At 39.9% G+C, this 15,843-nt stretch overlaps 1 protein-coding gene across 1 annotated transcript in view; it reads left to right on the top strand.

Moving 5' to 3' along the window:
• B3GLCT (beta 3-glucosyltransferase) overlaps positions 1–15,843 on the top strand; it is a 107,694-nt gene that overhangs the window by 35,067 nt on the left and 56,784 nt on the right. The window contains exons 5-6 of the mRNA XM_061170930.1: positions 14,550–14,626; positions 15,442–15,553. Coding sequence (XP_061026913.1) covers positions 14,550–14,626; positions 15,442–15,553 — 189 coding nt within the window. The remainder of the gene's footprint in view (positions 1–14,549; positions 14,627–15,441; positions 15,554–15,843) is intronic.

Raw genomic sequence — 15,843 nt, 5'->3', positions numbered from 1 at the left:
TACTTTGCCAGCCAAGGCCAGTTGATTGAGTATACCCCCAGTACTTCCTCTACTATTTGTCAGCTCCTTTTTTGTTGTTTTTTAATTGTGTGGTTTTTTTTTTTTTTTTGGCCTTTTTTTGTGCAAATGGGTGCACATCACTGGCTCCCTACCTGCCTTTCCCCCTTCCCTCTTCTGGGAAGAGTAGCTTCCAGGGAACCAGGGGCAGGACAGTGCTCCTAGGACTTGGTTCACAGTGGGGAAGAGGCATGGGGTACCTTTTGGTGGGAAGCAATATAGATTATAAAGTGTTCCTCCTTCTTGTCTGCCCTGTAGGCGGAAGGTGCTGCTAGCGGCTGGGAATGCCTGCTTCTTCGGGAGGCCTGGGGCTCTTTAGAGGATCAGGCCTGGGATGCAGGACCACTGGGTACTTAAAACTGGCAGTAGACTCTGGGGAGGATGGTTACAAGGTCCCGTCTAAGCTGCACTTGGTCATCATATTTAGTGATGGAGGCCAGGTGGCTGCAGCTGATAGGGTGTGGATCCAGTGGAGCCATGGGAACCTCCTTACCTTTTGCCAAGACGGTCTTACCAGAGCTTGTAAACTAGAGACCCCGTCTCTGATCCCAGCTTCATTTCCCACCACTCATCCCCTTGCATTTTTTTGCTAATAGTTTTGAACTTCTCGTGGTTCCTGGGGTCACTTGTTATGCCAAGCCTCTGTTCCCTTGCACAGGATGACCTTCATGTTGACAAGCTCCTGGGTCCCAGTGAAGCCTTTCTGTGCAGCGTCTTGACCTGCAGGGACAAATCACTTCCTCCTTGGTTCCACTTTTATTGTATACTTTTCACTTTGTACTATTTTTATTTGTTACATCTCTGTCTCTTTTATAAATTTCGAGAGCAGAGAGTGTGTCTTACTAGTTTTTGATGCCTCAGAACCAAGCACAGAGCTTTCCATGTACTGAACCTGGTCCTCAGTGAATGTTCATTAAACTGAGTCCCTGAAATTCATTATCTAATTTTTCCTTATTCTCTTTTCTGTTGTAATAGAAGTTTCCTTTTATTTCTCTTATAGTATGGTCACTTTTTTCTTACACTTTTTTTTTTTAAATTGAAGTATAGTTAATTTACAATGTTGTGTTAGTTTCAGGTGTACAGCAAAGTGATTCAGTTTTATATGTGTGTGTGTGTGTGTGTGTGTGTGTATATATATATATATATACTCTTTTTCAGATTCTTTTCCATTTTAGCTTATTATACAAAAGTAGGTCTTTGTTGTTTATCTATTTTATATATACTAGCGTGTATATGTTAATCCCAAACTCCTGATTTATCCCTCCCTTCTCCTTTCTGCTTTGGTAATCATAAGTTTGTTTTCCCTGTCTGTGAATCTGTTTCTGTTTTGTAAATAAGTTTGTGTGTATCATTTTTTTTAGATTCCACACACAAGTGATAGCATATGATATTTGTCTTTCTCTGTTTGACTTCACTTAGTATGATAAATTCTAGGTCCATCCATGTCGCTGCAAATGGCAATATTTCATTCTTTTTAGTAGTATTCCATTGTATATATGTACCACGTCTTCTAATCCATTCATCTGTTGATGGACACTTAGGTTGCATCCATATCTTGGCTATTGTAAATAGTGCTGCTATGAACACTTTTGTCTACACACACACAAACACACACATACCCTGTATGAAATCACAGGTTCTTTGAAGGCAGATGCTGTGGCTTGTTCTGTTTTTGATTCCTCCATAGCACCTTCAGCATAGTGGGTATTCAACATAGGACAGTTGAAATGAACCCAGAATAAATTGAACAAATGCAAACTAAACGTTATTTTAAGTAAATTATTTTATCTATTAAACATTTTTTTGTTAATTTTTATATTGATAAGGGCCAACCCCTCTCATATTAAATATAACTACTATTTTACTTCTCCCAGGGAAGCCACAGAGTTTAGGGAGAAGAGTAGACTAAAACACTGAGTGTGTGTTGATGCTTGGAAAGTATGATCTCATGATTAAGTGAATGACAGTGTGGGAAAGCAGCAGAAAGCTCACTGACTGCTCTCACACAGACAGTATAACAGTGACTAAGCGGAAGCAGGGCGGGCTCTGTCTCCCATCACAGAAGCGAAAATGGCTCATACTCCTTTCTTGGCTTCCCCTGTATCCGGGGAGCAGAAAACCATCAGGCACGCTTGCCCCCGAGTCTGAACTGGGACTGGGAATGGTCCAGGAGGAATGCTCTCTGGGATGTGGCTGTGATAAATGCGGGTTCTCGGGCCTGAAATGACGGGGGTGCTAGTGGCCATGACAGGTGACCAGTGCTGGTGGGGTTGGTGGCAGAAGCCAAGCTGCACTGGCTGTGACAGAACTCCTATCCCCCCACCCCCACCCCACCTCCCCCGCTGGCTTCTGCATTAGGACTGGGAGTGTTGATCCATTCACACAGTGTAAGTTTCTCCTCCAAATTCTAATTTTGAAACATTTCCAATTAGGAGGAAATTGAAAGAGTACCTCAAAAACCATGTATCTTTCTTCAGAGTCAACAATGTTTCAACATTTTCCATCTTTGTGTGCACAAACCCTCTCTCCACACACATAAACAGATTTGTTGAACCATCTGAACCTAAGTTGCCCACATCATGACCCTTCACATCTAAATAGTTCAGCACGTGTCCCCTAAGAGGCAGCACATTCTCTAAGTCCATGATTCCCTTGTCACTCTTAAGAAAATTAAAAACAATTCTTTAATATCATCTAATAGCTGCCCCTTATTGAAGATTCTACAATTCCTAAAAATACTTTATGTCTTTCCGTTTCTTTAATATTACAAGAGTCACTCCCTTTTCCAGCCATTTTCTGTATGTGATGCATTTGAAAAATACTTTGTTTCAGATTCTTTTAAGAAGTTCCTTTTCTGCTCAAACCAGCCCCAGTCTCTTCCTGTTACAAATCTGGTCTGGTCCACACAGCTCTCCTTGCTGAAGGAGCACATCCACATGCACCGGAAGGTGACTTTCCCACATGCTCAGAAAAGAGTAGTGATTCCGAGAATGGGCTATGAAGTCAGAAGGTCTGGGTTGGAATTGAGCCCCATCACTAGCTGGGTTAGGGCAAATTACTTAACCACTGTGAGGGTCAGCTTCCCAAACTATTATTACTAATTACTTCCCAAATTATTACATGAAAACACGTAATATTAATAATAGTCTCTACTGAGTAGAGTTGTTGGGAGGATTAAGTGAGTTCATGAGTGTAAAGGGCTTAGAATCATTGTCTGGATTGTTGTCTGGATACACTGTAAATGCTGTGCAAAGGCTCTCTTTAAAGATGCACCCTCTTCCTGGTAAGTTCTCCCAATTCCTCCCTCTATAGCTCATTAGTTTCCTGAGAAAATAGCCCCTAATGGAAGACATTACAGGCATACTTCATTTTATTGTGCTTCACAGATACTGCATTTTTTTTTTTTTTTTTTTTTTTTTTACAAATTGAAGGTTTGCGGCAACCTTGCATGGAGCAAGTCTGCAGGCACCAATTTTCCAACAGCATTTGTTCACTTCGTGTCTCTGTGTCACATGTTGGTAATTCTTGAAATATTTCAAACTTTTTTTTATTATTATTGTATTTCTTATGGTGATCTGTGATCAATGATTTTTTGATGTTACTATTGTAATTGATTTGGCTTTTTTTTTTTTTTTTAGCAATAAAGTATTTTTAAAATTAAAAAAAAACAAAAACAAAAAAACAATGACTAAGGAAGGTGGTGATTGACTTCCCCCGCAAACAGTCCATCTTGGGGGAGGCAGCTCTGCCCTGGTTTCCTTCTGTCTCGTTACTTTGCCGTAAGCTGAGGAGCCTAGTCTTCATCTACGTTGTTGAAGCGGGCTCACCACCCTTACGTCTGTCTGCATGCTGCTGTGTGGAGGACAAGCAGCTTCCTTTTAAGGATATAGCCTTGAAGTTGTACACACACAATATTAGCAACTGTGTTTTCGTGGATGCATGATTCTCAACTCTCAAAACTTACAAAACAGTTCTATTTCTCTAAAGCATTGAACTTTTCTAACAGTTTATTCTGTGCTTCTGTTTAGTTTCAGTATGCTTCTACTTAATTTGTATAGTCCTTTGCATTTACAGTTTGCCATTTAGACCACCTGTTTAGCTGGTGACTTAGATTGCCACTAGGTGGCAATATTGGTTTTACATTTAAAGACACCTAATTAAGCAGTATCATCAAGCAAACCCCTCTCCCACAGCATCTAATCTCCGTGATAATAAATGGAGTCTAGACTAAAGCAATTGGAAACCTCCCTTTAATTATCAGATAGTCTGTTTTTCTTATTCTGAAATTCTTTCCTAGCATGGAAGCCAGCTATGAGTACTGAAGTAGTTATGACAGAACTTCGTTTTAGCACTTGGATTTAATTTGCGTACAAGATCCAGGGTGTACTGTTACGACTTAGGTAATTTCATATTTGGGTTAACAAGTCTTTTGGTAGTTGAAATGGCTGGAAAGATTTTACAGTTTGCAACTGTACATGATACTGGTTCATTTTTTTCTCTTTGTAGAGTTCTTTATGTTACGTATGTGATTTAAAGTTGAATTTATTCCATGAATAGCATCTCGGAGATCCACAGATTGTCAAAAGCTCACACCGGGTCTGTAGACAATACCTGGGGCCATGATGAGCTACCCTGACCTAGAACTACATGAAAACAGAGAAAGAAGATTAACTGCAGAGAATTAAGTGCTGAGATGCACAAACTATAGGGCAGCAAAGTCACTTGGAGAGGCAGGTAATGGCTCCCTAGTTGCAACGTGACTGGAACTTGTTTTAAGAAACTGACATATTCTTGAAAAAGAATTGACAGCCTCGTCATCAGCTGGGGAAGATGAGGATGGCCAAATCCGGGGCAGAGTTGTCAGGGCATCCCCAGAGCTGTGGCAGGAGCGGGCTGGCTCCTCTGAGGGGTCAGCCCCATGGTTTGCGAGGTATGCGCTGTGCCTCTAATGGGACAGGATGTCACCTGCGACCTGAATCATGAAGTCTTCAGGTTGCAGTTTTTGTTTTCTCCATCGATTTGCCCACCACGAGCATTCACCACAGTTGCTTAGTGAGGGAGGAATCAGCCATAAGTTTTATCATCTGAATATTTATCTGATAGTCCAAAATATCTCTTCCACACCACCAGATGTCTAGAACTGCTGTTTATTTATTCATTACTCCTGTCGGGTTGCACTTGACTACGAAATCTGCCAAAAATTAAGGTGCAAAAATTTAATGGTTTCTGCAGTTAGGCATCTGCTTCTAGCTGTTCTCTTGTGCTTTGGCAAGGCATTGCCTACGCCTGTTTTGCCTCAAGGTGCTAAAATGTGGTCTTATTGAAAACACAAATGTTTTTCATTCTTCACATGTGAGTATAGAAACAGGAGCCTAAGCGAACTTTCTATCTGAAACATAACACTGTACTCGGAGTCGTTACCAGAGTGGTGAAGCTGTTTCCCTTGTTTTCTGAAACAATCTGGGTCATTGTGAGTTGTCACTCCCATTTCCAGGTTTGTTGCTTATAATGCAGTTCATAATGGTTTTGAAGTCTATAATGATATAGTTCTTCTAGTCAGGAAGCTAGCAGACTTTACCAAGTGCTTCCTATGTACAGAGAACCATTCTGGATTGCTGTGGAGCAGAGTTAGAGAGGAATTAGAAAAGATACTCTAGTTCTTTGAATTACTTATAAGATAGATGGTAACGATCTCATAATAGAAATGACTGTATCATTAAGTAGAAATTAGAAATCCAAAATAAGTCTATTAAAATGTCTATTCAACAAATATTAATTGCACATCTGTAGCTAATTAGGTACTTTTGAATGTAACAGGACATCTCTAGACAGTCCATGGGGCCCTTGAGAAAGACGATGGTCACGAAGCTGTTTAGGAAGTAGAGCGATATGTAAACAGCACATGAAGGAAGACTTTTATCAGATCAGATAGGAGAGACAGGAAATTAGCTGGAGGGATGTTGGTTTGGAACAGGGAACCAGATCTGGAAGACGAAGACATGAATCATCAGGAAGGTTTGCTTTTGGGATGCTAGGGGACCTAGGATTTGTTCGGGGGGGGGGGGTGAGTAAAGTATGTTTTAGCAGGAATAGTGATCTTTTTAGATCAATATGGATGGAAATTAGAGCTGGTAATATGGTTGACCAGTACAGGGTTCCTAAATGTACATCTACAGATAGAAGAATGCAGATTTGGAAGAAGTGCTATCTTTTTTCTGGAGTGTTTTCTCCCTGCATTACAGATGGAAGGGTAATGTGAACTTATAAAGATTGACTATTCAAAGAGGTGCATGAACAAAAGCCAGGTGGAGGTAAGGCTAACAGAAACCCATAAGGAGAGTTTGTGTGACAATCTCTGAATTAATCAGGCACTTGAGTGTGTTTTGTTTTAAACACCTATTATGTGCATGGCATCTGTGTGTCAATTGCGATTTGACTTCTGCTTTTTGAACTTGAAAAAAATTCCTTCTTGAGTAAATGTTCGTGTGAAAATTCTTTTTTTTTTTTTTTTTTTTGTTACATGAAATGGGGACAGACAGCTCAGTCTCTGGCGAAGACTCTGTTGGAGAAGCTTGAGTTTATGTTGTGATGGAGAGGCTGTCAAATGAGAGTTTTTTTCCCCTTCTGGGACCTGGGATCCGGTAACCAAGGCTGATCCTAGATTGACATAATTTTTACTGCACCTTCAGAAATGTATCAACACTTGCTTAAAATTATAGAAACCATTAATGTTCGCCAAAGGAATTTCAAAATAAGATTAAATGGGAAGCAATAAAGGAGAGAGGAGAAAGCATCATTGTGTTTTTTTAAAACTAGGTTCTAGTAAAATAAAGACTCATGCACATTTTGAAGACTCTGAAGTATGACCTTAGCACAAGGCACAGGTCATGTATGGTTGGGGAATCACTTTGAATGGGAGACAGGGAATAAGTCCCTGTAGGAGTGACTACTCAGAGAGAGGGGACAGGCTGAAGTTAGAATGAAGGCAGGACCCGAGGGAGGGGCAGAACCACGGATAAGTTATGGATCCTTTTTTTTTTTTTTTTTTTTAACATCTCTATTGGAGTATAATTGCTTTACAATGGTGTGTTAGTTTCTGCTGTATAACAAAGTGAATCAGCTATACATATACATATATCCCCATGTCTCCTCCCTCTTGCGTCTCCCTCTCACCCTCCCTATCCCACCCCTCTAGGTGGTCACAAAGCACCAAGCTGATCTCCCTGTGCTATGTGGCTGCTTCCCACTAGCTATCTATTTTACATTTGGTAGTCTGTATACGTCCATGCTGCTCTCTCACTTCGTCCCAGCTTACCCTTCCCCCTCCCCCTTCCTGTGTCCTCAAGTCCATTCTCTACATCTACGTATGGACCCATTTTTAAGGCATTCTCCAAATACAGAAAAGAAAATTCAGAAGTGGGTTAGGCTTATAAGGTTTTCTTTTTGGGGGGGGGGTGTATGGTGCCCCTGTAAATTTCATTTTATGGCAATATTGGATTACATTTTCTGTTTTAGGCCAAAAGGGGCCAGACTAGCTGCTTAGAAACCTCCATACTCTCCCTTCCCACAGCTAAATACCTTCTGAAGAGAATAGACACTTCCAGTTTTGTTGCCTTCTTTTGTGGTATGAACTTTATTTAAAAGCTGGCAGAATCACAACCTTACAGATAAATGATTCTTTCTGCTTATTCACAGAAAGTTTTGGAAATCACTGTTTTCTCAAGAAGAGTTAGGTCTTGGCTCATTAGTTTAAAAAACCTCATTTCCATGCGATAAGCCAGGAAAGCTGGGAGCAAAGCCTTTCATAGATTAGCGTGAAGAAGCTTGAGAAAATGGCCTTGTGTTTTCTAGTTTTAGACTGTTTTTTATTGGCAAGGAGACAGCGTGAGGTGCTTCATTAAAAGGTTAGCTGTGAGAGTCAAGTCGCTTTCACAAAACTTTCCTTTTTAGGTGAGAGCAATTGGATGCTTAATTACTTAGTGAAAGTTTGTTTTTTGTTGTAATCGGTAGGTGTTAAGTAATCACATTAAGTTATTTATTAAAGTGGAGTTCTTACTACGTTGCTGTTGAGTAAGAATTTATGCATCCATTTACCAAATCTTTGTGGAATATTTGCTTAGGCAAGGGCCTGGGCAAGATGCTCCATGAGGAAACAGAGCAGTGAGACCGAGTGCACGTCCTCAGGGGCTTGCTCAGCTGTAATGGATTCTTCACACCATGTTGTGAACGTGGGTCTGTGTTTGGCGCCCAGCATTTGGACACCTTCCCTTACTGGAGATTTCTACCTGGTGTGAATCTGGTGGGAGTGGGCTTGGCCCACTCAGGACATCAGAGGCCAGACTTGGGGTCTCCCCAGCTCATGGAGGGTGGCCAGCTGGATGTTGCCATGCAGGACTCTGAGTCTGGAGCTAGGGACCCATACAAGTGGTTTATTTATTTATTTACTTACTTAATTTATTTATTTATACTTGGTTGTACGGGGTCTTAGTTGCGGCAGGTGGGCTCCTTAGTTGCGGCTTGCCAGCTCCTTTGTTGTGGCATGCAAACTCTTAGTTGCGGCATGCATGTGGGATCTTAGTTCCGTGACCAGGGATCGAACCCGGGCCCCCTGCATGGGGAGCGCGGAGTCTTAACCACTGTGCCACCGGGGAAGTCCCAAGTGGTCACTTTATTTATTTATTTATTTAAAGAATCAATTTTATTTATTTATTTTGGTTGCGTCGGGTCTTCGTTGCTGCACATGGGTTTTCTGTAGTTGTGGCGAGCGGGGGCTACTCTTCGTTGTGGTGCACAGGGTTCTTCTTACAGTGGCCTCTCCTGTTGCGGAGCACAGGCTCCAGGCGCACGGGCTTCAGTAGTTGTGGCACACAGGCTCAGTAGTTGTGGCTCACGGGCTCTAGGGTGCAGGCTCAGTAGTTGCGACACACGGGCTTAGTTGCTCCGCGGCATGTGGGATCCTCCCAGACCAGGGATCGAACCCGTGTCTCCTGCATTGGCAGGCGGATTCTTAACCACTGCGCCACTAGGGAAGCCCCCCAAGTGGTCACTTTAGATCTCACTCTCCTGGTGGTGACATCGGTGCCCAGGGGACCAAGTGAGGTGGCCGTGCATGCGTGCACGTGTTGGAGGAGGCCAGTGCTCTGGGGCAGGTGATGCCCTGCAGGGCGACCCTTTCCCAGTGAGTCACCGTGGAGGGGGGCCCTGCCTGTGCCACCCTCTGGGAGGCTCGTGCTGGGGGCAGGGCCCTGCACGTCACTTCTTGCAGCTGCATGAGCAGCCACCATGAGAACCCAGGCCAGGCAGCAGCCCGCCCGCCCTGCCGGGAAAGGTCAGCGGAGGCTTTGTCATGACATTTGAACTGAGCCTTGAAGAAACAGGAAGAGTTTGCCGGGGCAACTGTGAGGGCCTCCACTGATGGAGAGAGTAAATCTTGGGTCTCGCAGGATGTTGGCAAAGGGGTCAGCTACTCTGTGAGCTACTACCATGAGTTCACATTTGGGGAGGTGGGCTTGGAGGCACTAGTGAGACACCTAATACGCGGCGCCAGGGTCTGCAGTAGGGACCCTGGAGGAGGGTTGGAAACCATAGTAGTGACCACAGCTGACGTTCACTGAGCGCTCACCATCACCGGTACTTTACCTCGTGCTCATGTCAGTATGCTGTGCCGCCTTCAGGCGTCAGCTCATCTAAGTCTGTGACGTGGTTTCTGTAATTCTCCCCATTTGCAGAGAGGAAACGGGCTTAGAGGGATTGAGCGACTTGCCCATGCTCACATCACTAACGAGCAGTGCGGCCAGGCCTGCGTCTCAGTTCTGATCTGCCTGCTGACACACAGGTGGGGCCTTAATCACGGGGCCAGGCGGCAGGTCGCTGCGGCTGCTGTGTGCACGTAATTCCACGCCAGTTCGTAAACAGTGGTCTGTGCCCTCTCTCACCTTACCCGGCTTTTTTTTTTTTTTTTTTTTTAATACCATTTATCCTTGGCATTATATTCTAGATATATTTGCTTATTGCCTGTATCCTTCATTAGAACTTGAGATCCAAGAGGTCAGATCCAAGACTCTGCCCGGTCTCTTCACAGCTGTTTACTATGTTCCTAGAACAGCGCCTGGCACATAGTAGTTGCTCAACAAATATTGTACAATCATAATAATATTAATAACCATCACATGCAAGCTTGTGCCAAGTGCTTGACATGTATTAACTCACTTGATCCCCAAGACTGTTGTGACCCCCATGTTAGAGATGAGATAACAGACCACAGGCAGGTCTGGGAACTTGCTCAAGGCTGCAGGGCTCAGAAGAGCTGGAGCGAGAATTCTGATGCAAGCACTTTGGCTCCAGAAATCAGGTCCCTACGTGCTAAGCTTTATTGCCTTTCATGAACGAGTGAATGATTAGTTAAAACAGAGTTATATGAGCTATAAAAATGTACATAGTACTGCATTTCACAGTAAATATTTAATAAAAAGAAATTATATCAATGATGAGGTAATATTTTTCTCTTGTTAGGAAATATATTTTTTCTGGAGAAAAAATATATTTTAACATAGGCTCAGATTCCTGGAATGTTTGTTATTATAGCATCACTGTAATCTCCTGGTCCACATATGAATCCTGGGTTTTTAAAGGCTAGTAAATGTGTCTGATACATGTTCCAAACAGGATATTATATCCTCATAAGATAGACCTACTTCTTATGGAAGAAATAACAATAAACAGATGTTAATTTTTGTCATGATTTATTTGTTGGTCTAAAAGCTCAGTTCAGTGCCTAAGAACTATGTAATAGTTGGAATTTGGAAATACAGTTGAACTGGAATCAGTCTTAAAAGCAGGATTCAGTCCTTTAGAACTTTTGCCTAATACTGAACAAATATCTTGGGTTTTGCTTTCTGATTTAGTACTTGGTCTGAATAATGAGACCGAATTAGACCATAAACTTATGTACTTAAGGTATGGACAAGTAACAAATATTGGGAAATAGTCTGTTGACAAGGGAATAGGCCAGCATCATGGAGTTAAATTAGTTGAACTTTCTCCAGACAGAGGCAGAAAGACTAAAGTGGTTCAAAACCAAATTTGCCTATGACATTTAAAATATTAATCTGCCTTGATCCATGGTCAAATGTTGGCTTTTTCATTCATACTATTTCTAGATATAAATTTTTAATGATTTCTGCCTCCATACCAAGAATAATGGGTTTTCTCCATTCTCAAAGCATTTTTAGAATGCTCAGCTATGAAATCAAAACCCTTTCCCAAATAAAGATGATGAATATGTATGAGAACCAGGTAATGAAGTACAGTGTTGGTTTTGAATTTGTTGGTTCTCAATAATTATTAATGGCATTAAATATGAATATGCCTTGATAAAAAATGTTCAAAGGAAGTACTGCCTGAAGGTCCAGTAGGCTTTCTGACTTCAGAATGCTTATTAGGATAGCAGTAGATGCCAGTGATGGAAATAAAGGTAGATTTTGGTTCAACAAGACAAATAGTGTTAATGTAAGATGTTTAAATTACTGTGATCAACTTGTTCTTTTTTTTTTTTTCCTTTTCTGTCATTTACCCATATTTGATTATTTTTATTTTTAGTCCCTTTATGCTTGCCTCTGTTATGGTGTTATCTCATTTTTGATAGAATTTTACCTTCAACTTTTAGGTTTGAAATAGTTTCATGGTTTGGTGAATAGCCATCATTTAGATTGCTGACAGGCATGACTGCCTTTGTTATAGCTTTTAGCTTTTATTCCAAAGGGCTCTGTTGATAGAACATTTTCTTACTTTTTCCTTGATTTTTCATTTGAAAACTCTTCCTTATTCATCCCTGCAATTACATACTAAAAAACTCTCTTTTCATCTAAAAATGCTGTCAGGTGGTGATGTGGTATCTTTAAGGAGGTTTAAGTCTTGTGGATAGAACAGACAGTAGATATAAAGAACATAAATTATTACAATCCCGAGTGGTAAGAACTGATATAAGATCATTTGATGGAAAATTTTATTGTGACCTTTTAAATTATTTTATCTTAGAGGTGCCAATACATATGAGTATGTGTGTATCTAAATCTGGGTCTGTGTGTGCATTCACACACAGAATATATACACACAGACACACAAACATACATGCATATATATATATGCACACACATATATAAAACAAGAATAAAAGCTCTTGGTCCTTTTTGAGGATTAGTAGACAAAAGTTTACTTATAAGTAGAATGGCTTTGGCTTAATCAAGAGTTAATCAAGACCAGGTTTCTGAGTATCAGGGGAGGACCTATTTTATATTTTTGAGACAAAGGTATTCACACATACTTGGAGATAGTTATCAACATAGCATACTAGTTTTTGAAATGTTTCTATTTGGAAATACAGGGGTACAGAAAACTTGATTGCCATTTTTGTGTTCACCAACTGAAGCAAATACAAAATCCAGGCATGTGATTTAGTAAACAAAAAGTAATGGAGATAGGAAAGACTGTAACCCACTAGTAATCCAGAGAGTTTATTTTAGTCTAGAATATAACTCCTCCTTTGCGCTGACTAAACCTTTGCCTGCTGCAGATTGTCATGACAGAAGGTATTTGTAGGTCTGCCTCTGCACCTCTGCCAGGAACGTGCCCTCACAGCCTTTCTGCAGAGGTTACCTGTCCGGGTGTAATACTTGTTGACATCACTTGTATAGTTCCTAAAACTTGGAAGGGTGGTTCTTGTTTGGTGACCACATTTTCGTATTTATTTTTGCTCAAAACAATTTTTTATTTAAAATATATTTTAAAGCATATATGTAATAATTTCATCCTTCTGACCCAAATATTTTCATTTTTCTGGCTCCTTTCCAGTCTCTATTCATCTGTGATTTTGTTTTACCTGGTTGGAATTATGTGTTTTAACATTTGACAAAAAGACATTCCCATTGTCATAATGTCTTCATTATTATAATTTAAGTTGCTATATAATAGCTCATTTGCAACTTATTTTCTTGTAAGACTTCTTTTAGTGTTTGCTGTGTTTCTTTTCTAGCTAGTTCATATTAGCGTGCTCCCATAATTATTTGAAAGTTTTATGCAAATATTAATGTTACTAGTTTTCTTCACACGATTTTTGCTCTTATATAATCCTCATGAATATGTATGTGTGTGATATATATGTATGTGTATATATGTAATATGCCATATGTATGTACAAGTATATAGCTATATATGCATGTATATGTATAGACATGTATATATATATATGGCATATATATGTATGTGTATATAGCATATAGCTAATATATGTGTATATATATACACATATACATATAGCAGTTTTTGAAAAGACAATGAAAATTACTTCATTATTCAGAATCAACAGTAGGAAAGCCCAGATTACATTGGGGAGCTGCTAATTCAACCTTTAGGAGTTTGCTTTTTCTCTCTGACGTGCCATATTGTTAGTGTGGTTTAACCTTTGATTACTGTTTTTACGTTTCATATTTGTACACGGCAGTTAAAAAAATACTGCATGCGATGAAGAAGTGAGGCTTATTTGATATCCCGAAGATTTATATTGGAAACCATTCTTTTCTTCTTAAATAATAAACTTATGTGAACTTAAAGAATGGTATGGCATCTACTTTAGTGTGGTAATACTTCCTATAGTTAAGCATGTATTCTTAAAGTCTTTTGTAACGATTACCGGGCTGTAGGCACTACAAAACACAGAATATCCTACAGTTTGTTGGGGGCTGTCCAAGCATATTAGGTGTCTGGGTTTTGACTTGTCTCAACTTGAAATAGATTAAATAGTGCTTAACTTCAAAGCTCACATTTATAGCTTTAAAGATATGACTCTCTCTCTCTCTATAGTAGAGCAGGTATGTATATGTAACCATAGTTGTGTCTATTTCTGGATCTTAGTTCCTCCTAAGTTTATAAATTTTGATATTCCATCATTACGCTGTTACTGTTGTTGCCTGAATACTTGAGGATTCTATTTCTAGTGTTTAGACCCAAAGCTCTTCATTATGATGGTGTTTTAGTGTTTTTAGGGCACTCTAAAATTTTTTCTTCACTTGAGGTAAATTGGCTATTATATCCTCTTGTTTAGCCCGAAGTGTTTTATTTTCCACGTGCTTCCTCTGTTGTGTACACAGAGAAAGCTGTCTTTATGCCTCTGAGTTTGCCCTGACTTCCGCTGGGCTCTTGCCTTCCAGTCGCCTTTGCACGTCTGCAAATTCCAGGTCTGCTCCAGGTGTCACTGGAGACCCTTCCTGGAGGGCCTCTGCGCCGTGCGGAGCCTGGGGGCTGAGGAGGTTGTGTGGCTTCAGCTAAAATCCTTCACTTCTAGTAGCTCCCAAAGGGAAGGAAAAAAAGACGAGTAGGAAGAGCAAAGCGTCAGATCTTTAAAAATACCTGGTTTTAAATTTGAGTCTTTTTAAGAAATTGTTGCGGTCATATTGTGTTTTTTATTTGTTTCTCTGCTTTGACGACTGTTTCTTCAGGAAGTCCCCAGAGTCCTCCTCCTTCACCAGCTGGCTCAGCAGGAAGGCGCGTGGACCATACTTCCGTTGTTACCGCAGTACGTTTCACGTGACACGTGCTCATTATTGGCATCTCTACCTGACGCTCGTAGGCTCCCTAGTTTTCTTACTCAGAGGGTGTTTTTTCCTCAGAGTCAGGAAGGAAAGTCAATTTGGACTCTGTGACCGCTACGGTAATCGGATTTCTTGATGATTGATTCTTTTTTTTTTTTTTTTTTCCTGTTTCACTAGGCAGTGGGTTTTATTTGAATTAATCTACACTGACCGTAATTCCCCAGCTCCTTACTGTTTGTCTTGTATCTAAAACACTTCTTCCCAAGCTATACATCATAAGTACTACTTCAAACCAATTAGGTATTTCTTGGATTTTTTTACAAAAATGATTCAGTTCTCTGAGTCTCCCGTTTTTATATCTAGTGTACCATGTGTCTTTAGAACTACTTTAACTTAATATTAGAGTAATTAGATATGTTTATAGTCAAACTGCATTATTCATAGTTTAAGCATTGATGATTGATTCTTAATCATGAATAGCTTTTATTTTTAAATATGTTTCTTTCCTAAAAGATATAATGTCAATATATTTGATATTTTATTTGAGAATTATGTCTCTTCCGAATTGGGGTTTGTCATAGAAAGAATTAACTTTAAGAAATCTAGCTGTTTCATAAACCATTAGTATCTGGCTTTCCTATAAGCTTAAACTATACATGGAAGAAAAATATTATGGGAAAAAAATCCAGATTTCTTGCCATTTTGTATGTCCTTCATCCATTTCCTGTTTATCAGTTTTAAACCTTATTATAAGCTCACTTTATAAAGGTGATTACTATAACCTATTTGTTTTTGTCAGCTTTTCTGTAACATATAGCAGAAATTCATCATGGATTTTCTTCTGTGAAGAAGAGACAAGAATACAAATTCCACAACTCTTAGAAGCACTCAGAAGATATGACCCATCAAAGGTAAATACAATTTCAATACAAGTGTTTTTATTTTGGAGAAAATGCTTAAAAGAAGTTTAATTTTGATTAAGAGGTTTTTCCATCTAATAAAAACACTTAATTTAAAATTAAGAAGAATGAAATAGGCTGCTCTTGCCTTGTGAAACGGAGTACATTCTGTCTATGCAATGTGTATCTCTCTCAAAAAAACCTGCTTTCACTTAAAAAAAAAAAAAGAAGAATGAAATAACAGTTGAATATCTGGAAGCAATGTTAAATACTTCTCTTTGACGTTTGGAGCTTTCAGAAGG

The sequence above is a fragment of the Eubalaena glacialis genome, chromosome 16 (genome assembly GCF_028564815.1).
Source record: "Eubalaena glacialis isolate mEubGla1 chromosome 16, mEubGla1.1.hap2.+ XY, whole genome shotgun sequence".
Classification (NCBI taxonomy): Eukaryota; Metazoa; Chordata; class Mammalia; order Artiodactyla; family Balaenidae; genus Eubalaena; species Eubalaena glacialis.
This window is presented reverse-complemented; position numbering and strand designations above follow the sequence as displayed.